The sequence below is a fragment of the Typopeltis vanoorti genome, chromosome 21 (assembly GCF_054136105.1).
Source record: "Typopeltis vanoorti isolate ZY-2024b chromosome 21, IOZ_Tvanoo_1.0, whole genome shotgun sequence".
Classification (NCBI taxonomy): Eukaryota; Metazoa; Arthropoda; class Arachnida; order Uropygi; family Thelyphonidae; genus Typopeltis; species Typopeltis vanoorti.
In genome coordinates, this window is record NC_143569.1 from 48,854,881 (window position 1) to 48,870,093 (window position 15,213).

Sequence of the window (15,213 nt, forward strand, 5' to 3'; positions counted from 1 at the left end):
ATGAGACCTCAATAAAGGTCGAAACTGGTTTGGGTAGTGACCCTTCCCTTAATGCATAGCATTATACATGTCTGCAAGGAAATGTGCTTTGCATTATGGGATATAACTTCTCATCACTAAGGCAAGTGATGAGAAGTTATACCACCTTTGCCACGAGTTGCCCCAGTCCTGAAAATACTTCAGGTGCAAACTTTGTTTGCTTATACTTGGATAAAGGAGTAAACTAAATATATAATTGGTAGCATAGCCAAGTGAAAAAAACTTCCATCAGGTGGGAATTAAATGGATGAATATCATCATCATCAAGCTGGAGCTGCAAAAGAAAGGAAACAATTGTGGATGGAATTTAAGGAGAAAGATAACCTGCAGTCACATGAACAGTATACAAGGCACAGGCCAGAAGGATAACTAGTGTGGTAAGAAAGGCATAAACATATTATGAAAGGAAATTAGCAATGCGGGTTAAAGAGAATCCCAAACAGTTCTTTTGATTTGCTGCAAGTTAAAGAAAGAATGTATATAGGAGAATGATTTTAAGGAATGCTGATGATAAGGAGGTAACTGAATCAGCCCAAATAGTAGAATTACTAAGTGAACATTTTGTAAGAGTATATAATACAGGTGGTGATATTGCAGAAATGAGAAAGCCGAAGGCTTATACAGGGATTGAGGCAAATGAAATGGAGGTACATAGCATATTACAGAACCGTAATGTGAAATACAGCTGTGGGATTGGATGGTATGCCAGCTCGAGTTTTGTGAAACGGTGAGTGAATTGTTAGTGCTCTTGACTATATTGTTTAATCTAAGTCTCAGCTCTAGGTTAATCACAAGGGAGCAGAAAGAGGGGAAAATAGTTCCATTGCATAAGGAGGCTCCAAGACTGATATTGCAAATTACCGACCAATCAGCAGATCAGGAGTTGTTGTCAAAGTATTAGAATAGAGTTATTCAGGAATAGAGTCCAAAAGAAGGCCTGTGAGATTTTGGTCAAGAGCAAAATACAGGAATAGATAGATGGAAATGAGATACTGTGTGGGAAGCAGCATGGTTTTGTGAAGGGTAGGTCATGCCTCAGTAAGTTGCTCATGTTTTATAATACAGTGACAGCTGAGTTGGATAAAGGTAATGGGTTTACAGTGATACTGCTGGACTTTGCAAAGGCCTTTGACAGGATACCACATGGATTTCTAATCAGTAAACCGAAGCACGTGAAAATGGATATAGGATTGGTGAGATGGATAGGAGGGTGGTTGATGGAGAGATATCAGAGAGTAGTTTATTCAGGAATAGAGTCCAAAAGAATGCCTGTGATTAGTGGTGTGCTGCAGGGTTCTGTTCTTGGACTACTACTGTTTAATTTGTTCATTAACAATATAGGAAAGGATCTGAGAGGAACTGTTCAGTTATTTGTCGATAATGCAAAGTTGGGCAGCGCAATAGTTAATGCAAATGATGTCAAAATTTTGCTGGATGATTTGTATAGATTGACAGAATGGGTAAAGGAGAATGGATGTCAGTTTAATGTGGCAAAGTGTAAGGTTATGCATTTTGGGATGAAATAGATTTTCAGCTGTATACCACATTGGTGGAACTGTACTCCAGAATATTGATGAAGCCAGAGAATTGGGAGTGTTAGTAGACAGGGAGTTAAAGTTTAGGGGACATATAGCAAAAGTGGCTAAAGCCACTCATCAGATCACTTGGTTACTGATGAACACTTTGATAAGCAGAGACAAGCAGGTTATTTGCCTCTTTGTTGAACCTTGATAAGACCCTATCTTGACTACTGCATGCAGATCTGGCTGCCATGGTTTCTTGGTGATGAGGAGGAGGTGGAGAGGATCCAGAGGCGAGTGACCAGGATGGTTGCAGGTGTATGGAATGAACCTTACGAGAGCAGATTGAAGAATTTTAGGTTACAGAAACTGGTCAATAGGTGGAAAAGGGGTGATATGATTGAGACATACAAATTGCTGAGGGGTTTTTACAAGGTTAATTCAGAGGAAGTTTTTCAGAACAGGTGTGTTGGTGGGAGAACTAGGGGCCATTCATGGAAACTGAGTAAAAGTGTAGTTAGCAAGGGTGTTAGAACTAGTTTTTTTGTTTGGAGAATAGTGAATGAGTGGAATAGGTTGCAAAGTCTGTTGTGGGTGCCATCACTGAATGAGTTCAAAGTAAAATATAATGATATGTTCAAAATAAAATAAAATGCTGTGCAAATGTTGGATAGTTCTTGTGATGTTTAGGGCCTCTGCTGTGAGTCTAAGGAATCCTTGGAGTTGCCCATGGGCAACTCCAAGGATAATAATAATGTTTTTAAATTAAGCAAAATATATTTTCATTAGTGGTGCTTAAGGGTCAAAGCTGTATAACTGAGAGGAGACCTCCACATAGTCTTTAAAGGAACGTGAGAACCAACCAGGGCTTTTGACCTAATGTCTAATCCTCACCTTCTCGTGGTACATTCCATTAGGTATCTACCCGTATACTGAACAAATGAGGATGGGCTGGCAATTTAGGATTTAGCCAACTGAATTGTATTCTTATTCTTAAACTACAAGCTCAACTGCCTAAACATCTTCTGCTCTTCACCCTCTATGCTCCTTGGCTTATAGCAACACTCCACTAATCCTGTCCTGCCCACCTCTACCTCACACCATATGCTTTCAAAACCATTAGTGCCATTGCCTTCCAAATCCTTCGCTCTGAGAGGACACAACTCATCACTGATCATAAGCAATTCTCCACCCCTGTGTTTTCCCTTCCTATCCTGTCAAAAAATGCTATACCCTGCTGCTTCTATTCCTCTCAGTATATCATCTCCTGTAGACCATGTCTCAGAGATCTCAATAATCTTTGGATAGGCTGATGCTATCAGCACCACCAATTCATCTTTTTTCATTCCAGATGCTCGATATTGATAAAGAATCAAGGCATTGTTTCTATACTTATCATTATCCCCTCTAGACTCCACTTTATTCAGCATTACATGATATATTCCCCATTCTCCCAAGTGACTATTTCCACAAGAGGCTACCCCTGCAACCATCTACGCTAATAATTCTAGTTTCCCTGCATTGACACACTGAATTGTTCGGAAAACGACATTCTCTCCAAATGCCTGCATCCTTCCTCATTCAGATGCATGCCATCTCTCGAATACAGTTCCTTTCTGTCCTCAAATGCCTTCCAAGTATCCACGTAATCCAAGACTCTCTTTCCACACATTCTGGCTATTATACTATTCATTATTGTTACTCTTCTCCTCAGCTCTGCTTTATCATGCCTGAGCAACACACTCGCTATTTTTCCTCTCTTCTTCTTCCATACAACCTTAAGCATGAACCTGAGATCTCTTGCCATCCGATTCACACTGCCTCTCAAGTTATTTGTGCCCACCATCACAATCATCTCATTCACCCTTTCACCTCACTTAACTGCCATGATGTGAGTTCAGTATTTTGTACCAACCAACCAATCAATGTACTGTTGATGGATGCAGTGGTTTTTCCAATGCCCAATGCTCCAAAAGATGGTTATGTTGAGATTGGAACCCCAGTTTTTTTTCCATATCATTTACCTCAAACCATGTTACGAGTATGGCATGTTGTATTGTCATTTTGAAATGGATATGGGTTTATTCCATGGAATCACATTTCTTTCTGCATCGTGGAACAGATAATCATGTGTTATACAATATATTATTATTATTATTGTTCCGGGCAACTCCAAGGAGTCAACAGACTCATCGAGGGAGGCCCTAACATCATGTCAAGAACAACTATTTGACATTGACACAGTATCTATCATACCTTGCCTTGAACTCATTCACGGTCGTAGCACAACCGTGAATGAGTTCAAGGCAACCCACAACAGACTCTGGAAGCTTATTCCGCTCATTCACCACTCTCCAAGTAAAAAACCTAGCTCTAACACCCTTGTCAACCACGCTCTTGCCCAGCTTCCATGCATGGCCCCTAGTCCTCCCACCACCAGTCATATTTTCAAAAATATCTTCTGGATCAATCTTGTAGAAACCCTTCAGTAATTTGAATGTCTCAATCATATCACCCCTCCTTCGCCTATCGTCCAATCTCTGCAACCCACAAATCTTCAACCTATTCTCATAAGGTTCATTCCACAGTCCCTCTATCATCTTGGTCACTCGTCTCTAGATCCTCTCCACTACCTCCCCATCATGAAGAAACCATGGTGCCCATAACTGGGCACAGTAGTCCAGATGGGGTCTTATCAAGGCTCGATACAGAGGAATAACAACTTGTTTGTCTCTGCATGTTAAAGTATTTATCAGAAGCCAAGTGATTTGATGAGCTGATTTAGTCACTTTTGCAATGTGCCTCCTAAACTTCAATTCCCTATCCACCAACACTCCCAAATCCCTGGCCTCATCAATCTCCTGGAGTACGGTTCCACCAATGCGATATACTGCTGCTATTCTTTTCACCCCAAAGTGCATAACCTTACACTTTGCCACATTAAATTGACATCCATTTTTCCTAGTCCAGTCCTCCAAACTATCCAAATCATCCTGTAACATTTTGACATCCTGTGCGCTCACAATTGCTCAACCCAACTTTGCATCATCAGCAAACAAGTGAACACTTCCTCTCAAATCCTTTCCTATATCATTGATGAACAAATTGATAAGCAGTGGTCCAAGAACAGAGCCCTGCGGCACACCACTAGTCACAAGCCGTCTTTTAGACTCCACTCCTGCATAAACCACTCTCTGGTATCTCTCCTTCAACCACCCTCCTATCCATCTCACCAACCTTATATCTATCCCCATCTGCTCCAGTTTACTGATTAGGGTTCCATGTAGTATCCTGTCAAAGGCCTTGGCAAGATCCAGTAGTATCACTGTAAACCCATTACCTCTATCCAGTTCAGCCGTCACTGTGTTATAAAATGTGAGCAAGTTACTGAGGCATGATCTACCCTTCACAAAACCATGCTGTCCCCCATACAATATCCTATTTTCATCTATCCAATCCTGTATTCTTTTCTTGACTAATTTCTCTAAGACCTTGACAATGATTCCTGATATGCTAATCGGTCGATAATTTACAACAGCAGTCTTGGAACCACCTTTATGCAGTGGAACTATTTTTCCCTCTTTCCACCCCCTCGGGACTAACCCAGACCCGAGACTCAAAATAAACAAAATGGTCAAGGGTACTGACAATTCTTTAGCTGCGTCTCGTACGACACGAGCTAGTATACCATCCAATCCCACGGATGTATTGACATTGAGGTTATACAATAGATTACTCACCTCCACTTCATTCACCACAATTTCCGTATAATCTACTGGTTTATTCGTTTCTGCAATGACACCACCTGGATGATATATACTTGCAAAGTGCTCACTACTCAGTAACTCAACTATATCAACTGATTCAGTTACCTCCCTACCATCGGCATTTTCTTTAAAATCATTCTGCCATATACATTTTTCCTTTTACTTGCTACATATCTAAAAAACTGTTTAGGATTCTCTTTAGCCTGCATGGCCAATGTTCTTTCGTAATCCTTTTTTGCTTTTCTTACCACACTCGTTACCCTTCTGGCCTGCGCTTTATACCGTTCATGTGCGTGCCGGTCACCTTTCTCCTTAAATTCCCTCCATAGTTGTTTCTTTTTTTGCAGCTCAAGCTTAATGGTGTTATTCATCCATTTAACCCTTACTTGATTTATTATTCGGACTTTATGTATACAGTCAGCCATTGCTTCATGCAAACACTTCTTAACTGCCTCCCATGCACTATCAACCTCTAGTCCTTGAAGTTGTACATGCCATGGCACTGAACCAATCAAACTCCTAAGCTTGTCATACTTTCCAGCCCGATAATTCCACATGTACCCTTAATTGAAAATTCCACACATTTAGCCACCTCCCAAGTCAAGATCCTATGATCACTCTCACCGATTGGTGGCAATGTGGTCACATTTGTTACAGCCAAATCCTCAGATGTAATTACTAGGTCATATAGAAGGTTTATTCAGAACTTCTGCATCCCTGCTAGCATCCATCCATCCACTGTCACCAGAGGTCCAATATTATACCAGGAGAAACAGCTCCAGACAGATGTTATTTATTTAATTATGGCTGGCAGATCGAAAAACACGACCAGCGAACTTCACATGCTGCAATTTCTACACACATGGCATCACAAAACATGAACAGGTAAGTTCTCGAAATATATATACAATTATCTGGCAAAATCTTGGGTCTGGAATTGGCAAAGTCTCATTGTTGCTGGTTAAGAGAGGGATTCTACTGTACTAGTAGCAGAGTTATGAAAGTAACTTATGTTCTTATATTCTTATATCCTCGTATGTTCTTTCTTGTGGTATAGCAGTTGCTTTAATATAATTTTTGTTCTAGATGTTTATCAGAACTTTCTAGAACCTCCCGTAGGGAATATCTGTAATTAAACAGTGTCATATATATGGAATAGTGAGAAGAATTTATCTTAACAAGAATGATGGAAATTGTACATTTTGATCATGATATTAAGAAAAAAAAAATTAAAGTTAATAAAGGCAAAAAAAAAAGATATGGGAATTTCCATTGCTGAATTGTCTAACTGTGCATAGATCTGTAATATTGTTTACCAGTTAATATTTCACTGTTTGTTTTTGTACTCTGACATAGAGCAGATGGTTACTTGTCAGTAACATCCAAGACTTAGCTCAAGTTTAAACAGCTTTGCCTCAGATATAAACAAATAAGATATAACTGTGTGCTAGCTGTGTAATTCACAGATTAAAATATGTATAATATTGATTTTATTTGCGAATTTTATCTAAAGATGATATATTGTTTCTTAATATGCGGAATATATTACTCCTTTTTGCAACTGTAATCCCCCTCCCCATTGCTTACAGATGAGGATATTCAAAGGTTTAAAACACTTGAAGAGGAGCAGCATAAATTGTCTGTGAAACTTTATGAAAAAGAACATGAAGTTTCTGAAACTGAAACTGAAAATAAATTAATGACTGAACAGCTTGATGCATTAAACATTCAGATACAACAGTTAATACTGATACTTGAAGAAAATGAATTAGCTGAAGAAAGTCTTGGTAAGGAATTGGCAGACCAACAGGAGAAACTTAACAGAGCAGATCGACAAAATCATAGACTTGTCTTTGATATTACAGACATATTGGAACATGAGCCTCCAGAACAGGTAAGTTACATCTTTTAAAAAAAATCTAGAAGCCAAAGGAATAGGTTTTTGTTGTTTCTGTTAACACAAATTTCATGAAGTTTAAATTTTCATATTTTTTTTTTAACTAATTCAGAAGGAAAGGTAGAAACATTTTTTTTATATGGCATAGGTTGCAATTATACATCTTTACATACATTAATTTCTCAAGTTATTATTATTATTATTATCAACACCCGACCTCCATGGAGTCAGAGACTCATCGTGGGAGGTACTCACTATTGCATACAATGCTTATCCAACCGCATCTTAAACTGATTTAATGTGTCCACATCCACAACACACTCAGGCAATGCATTCCACTCACCAACCACCCTCCATGCAAAGAACATGCTTCTCACTCCTTTGCTCACACCCTCCTTATACAGTTTCCAGCAATGGCCTCTTGTTCTACTTCCCTCTCCAATTCTATGAAAAATCTCTTCCATGTCTATCTGATAACAACTCCTGACCAGTTTATATGTCTCAATCATATCCCCCCTTCTTCCTCCTATTCATGAGGCTCTGTAACTTACATTCTCTCGTCCTCAAGAATGTAAGTTACTATGTCCTCGTACTCCACATTCCAAAGACCACTGACTACCTTTGTGAATCTTCTCTGTACCCTTTCCAACATATCCTCGTCACCATGAAAACCCAGTGACCAAATCTGTGCACAATAATCCATATGAGGCCTGATCAAGGCCTTATACAATGGAATCATAACCTCTCTATTTCTGCATGTCGAGGTTCTCTGCAACATTACCATTATTCGATGTGATGTCTTCACAACTTATGATGTTAGCGAGCAAATTTAAAGTTCTATTTTTTACTGATACTGCAGGATTCTTTACTAAAGGATGGGCTGGCAATTTGGGATTTAGCCAACTGAATTGTATTCTTATTCTTAAACTACAAGCTCAACTGCCTAAACTGCCTTTAGTTCTTTACTGAAGGCTAAACACTTAACATCCAAACTCACATTGGAAAGAAAAGGCATTACAAAAAAAAACCTCCACACACTTTTAAAACCACTATACAGAACCCTCAATTAGAGGAGAACAAACTCTTAGTGGCTTCAGTGTGTCCTACCTTTTTTATGAATATTCTAGTAGACATACTAGTTCTTCTTTACAAAATTTATTCCTTTCATTTGAGAACTCTTTAAGCACCATCTTAAAGGGTATTTTAGCTGAAAGCTAAAATACTTTCTTGAACTCAGCATTTCAGACAGACAAGCTGGACTATGTAATAACATAGTGAAACTTTTCTTATTTTGGTGTGTTCTCTCCATGTGATGACTAGTAATGACTTGTCTATGTCCTGAGCAGAGATTCAACAGGCATTATTCAATCTCAATCTCATTTTATCTTCTTTGTTGGAGTAATGCCAGTTATATTGATATGGTACTACTTCTCTAATTATTCTGCTAGCTCTGCTTTTCTTCTTTTGATCCTTCTTGCATCGATAGTTCATGAATTCTTGAATTGGAGTTTATTTATTGATTACAATATCACTAATATGTTGATATTGATGTCTTCAGATTTGTCCAAAATACAGTTAATGTACAGAGGAATTTGCTATATTTAGTTACCACCACCTGGTGTCATGGACGATAAAAATGAATATCGTTTTACATAGAAAAATGTTTACTAAAGTTCTAAAGAAAGCACTAGAGACCAAACATAGTCTCTAGAGTAGATAGTACTGTATTTTATTATTATTATTATTAACATCTGACCTCCATGATGGAGTCAAAGGACTCATCGCAGGAGGTCTATATTCTCTCTCATGCCAAAAGATCGCTGAACCATTCCTTAAACTCATTCACAATTTCCACCTTTTAGGAAATGCATTCCTATCACTAATCACTCTCCATGCAAAGAACCTCCTTCTCACTCCCCTGTTCACATCATCCTTATACAGCTGCCATCAATAATCTCTGGTTCTATCCTTGCCTCCTTCCACTCTATGAAATGTCTTCTCCACATTAATCTGGTAATAACCCCTCATCAACTTATATGTCTCACTCATATCCTTTCTTCTTCTTCTTCTTCTTCTGTTCACTAGGCTTTTGTAAATTGTATTCTCTCAATATCTCCTCATATATGACATTCTATAAATCTGACACTAATTTAGTAAATCCTCCTCCAATACATTCTCATCCCCCTGAAAACCAGGTGATCAAATCTGTGCACAGTAAGTAGTCCATATGCAGCCTGATCGAAGTCTTATACAAGGGAACCATAATCCCTCTGCTTTTGCGTGTCAATGTCCTCCTAATTATTGCCATAATCGTTGGGATGTTCTTACAGTTTTAGCAATGTGATCCCTAAACTTCGAGTTTCTATCTCCAATCACTCCCAGATCTCTCATCTCCTCCACCTCTCCAAAAGTTGAAGTAACAAGTAAATTAGATAAGAATCTAGAAATTTATAAGTGGGACATCTTAAACGGCCTACATCTGGTCTTAATGGAATACCTGGTTTATGAACTTTGGGAAGTCCAGACAATCTATGTGGACGACCAAATGAAGGTTTTAAGCTTTTTCTTTTCATCTTCATCCCAAGTAGAAACATTATCAATAAGATAATTAAGTCTGTTTAGTTGCCTACAGGCAAGATCAGATGGGAGGGGTCTCTAAGTTGAATAGTTTCGAAGTAATAGAGACATTTTTTCTCATATTCTTTTCTATCTTGAACAACAACAACAACAGCCTTTCCCTTGTCAGCCTTAGTAATAATTAAATTGTTATTCTTCAATGATTTCAGCACTTTAAATTCAGAGAAAGAGAGATTAGGACATAGAGGCTTGTCACTAAAAAGAATTTTTGCACATTCAAAACAAGTCCTGTTATTTTTTCCAACTAGAAGAACTCCTACTTATATATATAAAAAAAATACTTGGGATTTTAAAAATAAAATGTCTAATCTTCATTTGGATGCTTGAGATATTATGATTAGTGTAGTGTATCCTTGTTTACTAATGTTCCTTTCTCTGACACTATTGAATTACTTCAAGAATTTCCCTCAGATATTGTTAAAGTATTTGATTTTGTAATACATTCTGGTTATGCCTTCTTTAAGAACAAATTGAACAAACAGCCATGGCAATCCTATTTTTCCTAATCACCAACTTCTTTATGGAACACTTGGAACAACATATATTTGATAACATTTCATCTAAACTTACTCACTGGTTCAAATATGCAGTATGGATGATATTTTTTCAATTTGGAATGGCTCTTCCTCTGAGTTACAGTGGTTTCTTTCTAAATTCCATATGCACTTCATCCCAGGATCCAATTTATCTTAGAAGAAGTAAATAAGCAATTAACCTTTTAGATATTTTAATTCTTCATCAACCAGATGGTAGCCTACATTTTTCAGTTTTTTGGAAGAAGACTCATACAGACAGTTATATCCATTCTGACTGCCATCATCATCCTTGTCAAAAGATTGGAACTATTAAAACATTAGTACATCATGCCCATTCTTTATGTTCTTCAGACAAACCATTACAGAAAGAATTGCACAAGATATTAATTCCCATTTTATTTAATGGTTTTAAGGATTCTTTCATCAAAAGAGCTTTTAACATTTATGGTATTTCTACTTCTTCAAATGCAGGAGAAATAACTCGCATTCCTATTGTTATGTCCATGGCATTAGTGAATGCATAGCGAAAGTTTTAAAACCACTGAATATTTTTGTTGCCTTTTGTCTCAGCAGAAAAACCTCCACCTTTCTCGCTTCTCCTGAGGGCAAGCTTCCACTTCTCAATTATCCAGGAGTCTACCAGATTCCTTGCTCTTGTGGGTTATCTTATTTCGGATAAACAGGAAGCTCTTCTTGTATTCCGCTAGAAGAATACAAATCTTATATTAAATACCATGAGATCGAGCAGCCTGGACTTGCAGAACATGCTATTGACACTAAACAAGACAACATTTCTTCATATTTATTATGATGATGATTCAGGCTTCCATGGAGTCACAAGGCCCACCCAAGAAAACACAATCTGTCATACTACTCCTTGAATCCATTGACCGATGTGCTCTCACCACTATCAGACGATGTATTCCACAGTTCAACCATCCTCCATGCAAAGAAACCATTCCTTATCCTCTTGCTCAAAACTTCCTTTCATAACTTTCAGAGATGGCCCTTTGTCCTCACTCCTTCCACCATACGAAAGAACTCCCCAGTGTCAACTTTGTAACTACCTCTCAACAGTTTAAAAGTCTCAGCCATATCTGCCTTTTCTGAAGTATTTTTTGTCTACATCTGTTTTCTCTATTTATTAAGCATGATGATTTTCATGCTTAATTAAGTTCATACTTAAGTTTACTAATATGACGTGCACCACTGCTTATTATGTTCTATTCTTGAGTAGACTGTTATTTAGTTTGTGTTATATGTAGATTTTATATGCAAATTTAAATTATGAGTTTCTTCATTGGTAGGTTTTAGGTTGTGACTGTTTGATATGAAGAGCTTTTTAGATACATTAATATTAACAAAGTGCCTCTGTAGCTCATTTTGTATAGATGAGCGCTTTGGTTGGAAAGACCCAGGTTTGAATCTTGTTCATGATGAGAGGAACCTTTATCAAGTGTTTTCAATCAAATGATTATCCAGTCTCATACAGAGGTGGGAGATGAAGACATTAGAGCTTCACCGTCTTATTTTTCTACTGTACATTATGGATCTCGGTAGACATCCATAATAGTTAATCACTTGGATGGAGATGACACTGGATGGGACAAGAATATTAGCAATATTACTAGTTGAAACTAATTATTGTCTCTAATTTCTTGTGATTCTAGCTAGTCAGCTGTGCATAGTATAATTTATTTTCTGAGCATGTATGACATTGAGATGGTGACTGTTGGCTAAGCAGTATGGGATTGTAATTGTTAGCATTTAGATGATTCTCAACAAAAATCATCTCAGTTCTTATTGAGAAATAAATTAAAATTACTTTCATTTTCCACCTCAGTGATGAATTTTTTAGCATATTTCTTGTTCCACTTACATTATAAAAAAATGTGTATTGTAATCTGAAATTTCTACTACCCTACAAAACCTTAATATGGAAATGAAAATTATTTTCTTACTTCATGCATTAAGTTTGGTTGTTTTGCCAAATATCTGCTATGGCCTTCCCCCCCCCTCCCCCCTTTATACAGTGTAAATGAATGACGCTATGCCTGGTGAGAGAGTACAAATTGTGGTGTGACGGAGGGGGAGGGAGGCAATGTCGAGCCTGCAGACTGGTTGCTCTCTATATAGGTGTCATCTTCATGAGTCTATCTTCTCCCACTGCATGTCTTTCTTTTCATCTAATAACAAACCAAAAATGAAACACAAACATCCACAGCATAAATTCCAACATAAGTGAAATTCATCAACACTTAAAGACAGCTAAACCATACTCCTTCTCTTAACAGAAAACCAATTACAGCTCCATCAACCACAGTTGCCATCGTCATTATCATCAAATTCCTAATATGTACCCTCAAGGGGTGTACAGCATATGACAGTACTACATGAAAAATTTACATCATTACTAACTTCCTATCTACAATTTTCCTCCAAATCAATCTGTTACCTGTCAAGACTCCAACATTATCAGATCTTATATTTCTATCTTCTAAGGTACTTTTTACTGTATCAATCCACCTATATCTTGGTCTTCCTCTGGATATTTTTCCTGCCAACCTGGCAGAGAGCACTTGTTTTCCTAATCTTTCCTCTCCCATTCTGTTAAAGTGGCCATACCACCTGAGATTAGCTCTGCTAACACATTCCTGGATGCTAACAATGTCGAGTTCTTTTCTAATATCCTCATTTTTATATGATATTACCATTGATGCCATCTCTTCATGCCTCTAATCTTTCACAGGACTCTCATATCTGCAGCAGTCTCTAGTCTTTGGGCAAGTTTTTTTTTTTCTAACCCAGCTCTCAGATCCATAAAATTGTCAGCTAATTTAGTATTTTGACTAATTTCTCTCTCCTATTCCATATAAACTTATTCACATGACTTCCTACCATACCAGCTGTGTTGATTCTGTTGTCTATTTCCATATTTAATTTACCATCTTCACTAAAAATCATGCTTAAGTAGCTGAAATGTTTTACTTTTTCTATAAGTTCTCCATTCATTATGCAGTTGATATTTCCGATTCTTCTTTGTCTTGTTATTGCTGACCTTCATACCATATCTATTACAACAGTTATTCAATTTAGTCAGGGAATACTGCAGACTTCTAGCAGATTTATTTAGAAGTATAATATCACTGGGGGGGGGTGCTTAAGGGTCAAAGCTGTATAACTGAGAGGAGACCTCCACATAGCCTTTAAAGGAATGCAGAGAACCGACCAGGACTTCTGACGTAACGTCTAATCCTCAATTTGGGATTTAGCCGACCAAATTGTATTCTTACTGGTTAAACCAAAATACAAAATGATGGTACAGCATGGCAAAATTTCATGCCGGCTGGGGCATCGCCCAGTTAAACAAGGTCCCCCTTGTTTTCGCCAGGGAACCAGGGCAAACAGCGAAAAGTCAGCTACTGGAACAAATCTGAAAACTCACCCCAACTCAACATCACCAGAGTTAAAAATAGGTACTATCAACATGAGAAGCCAGAATGGCAAAGAAATGGAGGCTAGCTGAGGAATTAGATACGTACCAGATCGACATAATAGGGGTAACTGAAACAAAAAAAGACAAAAACTGGTGAGATCTTTCTGAGCAATAAATACAAAATGTTATATTCAGGCAATGATAATCAAGGAAAAGAAGGAGTAGCCATAGAATTCAACACAAAATACAAGGATAATTTTGAATTGCAGACAGTTTCAAGTAGAGTGATGTGTGCAAATATGAGAATGGGGAACTGGACCCTGAAACTTATTTGTTCATATAGTCCCACAGAAGATTCTACTAAAGTAGAAGTGGAGTAATTTTTTGAGGCTTTATAGAAAGCAAATGACACAATGAAAAATGAAAAGTTGGTCCTTGTTGGAGATCTAAATAGCAGAGTAGGAAATGAGTGTCAGACATACAAAAATATTTTGGGAAAATTTGGAGAAATCAGCAAAGCTAATAATAATGGGAAATACCTATTGGATTTCTGCTCAGGACATGGACTGGTTATTACTAACACAATGTTCCCACATAAAAATGTGTACAAATTCACATGAAGAGAAGAAGCAAGGAATAAGAAAAGTTTCATTAACTATGTTATTGTTGATAGTGATATTTTCTCACTGATGCAGGAAACTAGAGTGTACAGAGAATTTGAAATTGGAAGTGATCACCATTTAGTCTTGAGGAGGATAAAATTGTATTTCATATTGAAAAGAATAACATGTAAGAAAGTTTTAAAGCAAATAAAAGTTGATCAGCTCTCGGATGTGAACTGCAGACTAAAATACACAAAGATTATTCAAGAAAAAATGAAAGAGTTTGAGAACAGGAACCAAACCTTGGAGATTCAGTGGCAAGCCTTGAAGAAAACCCTGATTGATTCAGCCAGAGAGACATGTGGTGTGGTTTTCTGCAAGGATAGAAAAATCAGAACTCCATGGTGGACACAGGAAGTTAAAGAGGCAGTGGAGGAAAAGAAGAAAGCATATGAAAAGTTCCTGGCAAATAAGTTAGCTTTTACTCTTAGAGAATACAGAGACAAATGTAAGAAAGCGAAACACTGTGTAAAACTAGTTAAACAAAAGTCATGGGAGCACTTTGGCAAGAACCTAGAAAATAAATATCAAGAAGGTGGTAAGATATTCTGGAGGTTGTTAAAGAAGCTTAGAAATGGAGGAAAGAGTGCTATAAAAGGAGTTAGAGATGATAAAGGTGACATGAAAACAGGAGAAAAAGATATCCTTTAAGTATGGAGTAATTATTTTGAAAAACTGCTAAATGAAACAAGCAGTGAGGACAGCACAGTGGTAAAAAA

At 37.5% G+C, this 15,213-nt stretch overlaps 1 protein-coding gene across 1 annotated transcript in view; it reads left to right on the forward strand.

Annotated features, from left to right (window-relative positions):
- The window catches only part of LOC150094836 (coiled-coil domain-containing protein 39-like), a 350,814-nt gene that overhangs the window by 309,706 nt on the left and 25,895 nt on the right, over positions 1-15,213 (forward strand). The window contains exon 18 of the mRNA XM_090411364.1: positions 6,916-7,220. Within this exon, the coding sequence (XP_090267490.1) occupies positions 6,916-7,220 (305 nt within the window). The remainder of the gene's footprint in view (positions 1-6,915; positions 7,221-15,213) is intronic.